General features: G+C 49.1%; 1 protein-coding gene across 1 annotated transcript in view; it reads left to right on the top strand.

Moving 5' to 3' along the window:
* The first annotated feature begins 1,962 nt into the window (after window positions 1-1,962).
* Window positions 1,963-2,202, top strand: part of LOC102250222 (galectin-9) — a 51,248-nt gene continuing 51,008 nt past the window's right edge. The window contains exon 1 of the mRNA XM_014533648.1: window positions 1,963-2,041. Within this exon, the coding sequence (XP_014389134.1) occupies window positions 2,003-2,041 (39 nt within the window). The 5' untranslated portion in view covers window positions 1,963-2,002. The remainder of the gene's footprint in view (window positions 2,042-2,202) is intronic.

Here is a 2,202-nt window from a genome sequence, read left to right as displayed (position 1 = left end):
GACTGTCTCCTGGAAAGCAAACAAACTGTGACTTTTTAAAACCACCTGCCTGCAATCTGCTCAACTTCAACACAATCTCCCCACCCACTCCCGCTTCCTTGTTGCTTAGCAACAGCAATTGCTTGCTCTTTAAAAGCAGAAGCCACTCTTTGTTCCCTGCCCTGTATTGACTAGCAATACCTGGCCCTCTACTTCTTTGGAAAGTGAAATAAATGTCCTCACTGCATCTGTTCCCTTAGTTGTGAATTCTTTTATAGCCGCATCCTCAGCCAAACCCTAACATTTTTCAGCTCCCAGAAGACTCCCTCATGCCCTCCCAGGTTCGTCGTCCAATCTGAGGTCACCGAGGTTTCCCGTGTCACAGCTCCTTTTGGTTGCGGGGGCCCTTCCATGGTACCAGCACCATCTGTTCCTTCTGCAAGGAATGAGAGTTCCACTGGGTCCATGTCCCCATCAGTGATGACATCGTCCCTGGTGTCCCTGCTGCTGGAGAGGATAGCAAAGAATTTCCCTTCCTTGCCCTCCTTTCTGCTCCAGCTGTGCTGTCTGCACCTTCAACTGGTTAAATTCTAGTTGACTCAGGGATACAATGGGGATGGAGGGTGGGCCAATGGGACAGGTGACCTCAGTTTACAGGAGCATCTGAAAGAAGTCAGTCTTTGCAAATTCTAGTGCATGTAGACACGGCTCAAGAAGGAACAGAGGTACAGATCTATGTGTGAACTTGGGCACCTTCCACCAACGTGACACCTATCTGACCTTTAACTTTTCATTCAGGCTTGTCTGATACTCATTGGTTTTCTCTCTAGCACATTGCAGGGACCTGCTTGACTTCAGGTAAGTTCATTGTTCCCTCTGCTCTTCTTTCCAATCTACACTTTGGACCCAGCCTATCTTGCTAGTCTCTGTTTAATCATTTCCCTCAACTCGGTGCTGAAGCCAGTTAAAGGCAGTTTATTTAATGTTACCCTGACCTCCATGTCATTTGGAATAGACTTCCCTTCTCTCTGTTAGTTTGTTTTTTATATCCTCACACGAGGATTTTTTTTCCATTGATTTTCAGACAGAGTGAAAAGAAAGGATGGGGTGTGAGAGAGAGAATTCAATTGGTTGCCTCCCGAACACACCCCAACTGGGGCTGGGGATTGAACCTGCAGTGGAGGTACCTGCGCTTGACTGGGAATGGAACCTGTGACCCTTGGCTCCGTGATCTGACGCTCTAACCACTGAGAAAAAACCGGCCAGGGCTCCTCTCCATGTTCTAAAGCACAGAAAGAAAAGGGAGAAAGGAGGAGAGAGGGAAGAGAGAAGAAAGATGTAAATTCACTAAGAGGAACTCAGGAGCTCCCTGGGTGCCACTATAATGGATATCATAACATCCATGATGAGGTTTTCTATTTGTAACACACCTTTTTCGACATGGTGATGTATTTATAAGAGGAACAGAATTTTAAAGAAGAGAAATATCTTTTTGTGAATCACAATGTCCTCATTGAGGTCAGGCTGCCACTAGTGAGCCCTGTGACCTTGGTCAGGTCTCTGAGCCTCAGTTTCTCTGTGTGGAAAGTGAGTATAACCTGGCCTTCCAGCACCACCACCACCCCTCCCTGTGGCCCTGTCAAGTAGCCCATTGTTTTCTGGACATTGTGACTGAGCATGCTCAGGAGACACAGCCATACACCCACGGGCAGCAGCCTCTGAAACTCGCTGTCATGTCAGTGGCCAGACTCTGAGAACCTGTACACGAACCAAACACCATACAGAGAGGAAGGAAAAGTCACTGGAGTGTCTGCTTACCAGTCCCTGAGCCCCATCCTGGCCCCTTCTCCCCCAGCACTTTCCCTTTCTCTTTCTCTAGATCCATGTCCTCTTGCTCCTGGCTCCTCCCCATTGAATAGCTGCCATATAATTTTGTTTTATGTTTCATAGTAAAGGACTTCCCAGTACAGAGAACTGCCTGGCTGTAGTGAGAAGCAGCCGGGACCACAGAGGTGGTGGAGAGATGTCCCTTATCTGCAACCAGCTTTCCGTCGTGAATCCAGTGAGTTCCCAGGCAGTGGGCACAGGCGATGGTACAGGGCTGAGCCAAGGAAGCCGCTCTGGGTCTCTGAGGAAACCAGGCTGGGGTGGCAGAGGGTGTGTGTGGGCAGACATGCTCGATGGGGCCATTCTGACACAACCTCTGCCCCAGGCCGGTCTCAC

Source organism: Myotis brandtii, unplaced genomic scaffold (genome assembly GCF_000412655.1).
Source record: "Myotis brandtii unplaced genomic scaffold, ASM41265v1 scaffold996, whole genome shotgun sequence".
NCBI classification, from domain to species: domain Eukaryota; kingdom Metazoa; phylum Chordata; class Mammalia; order Chiroptera; family Vespertilionidae; genus Myotis; species Myotis brandtii.
This window is presented reverse-complemented; position numbering and strand designations above follow the sequence as displayed.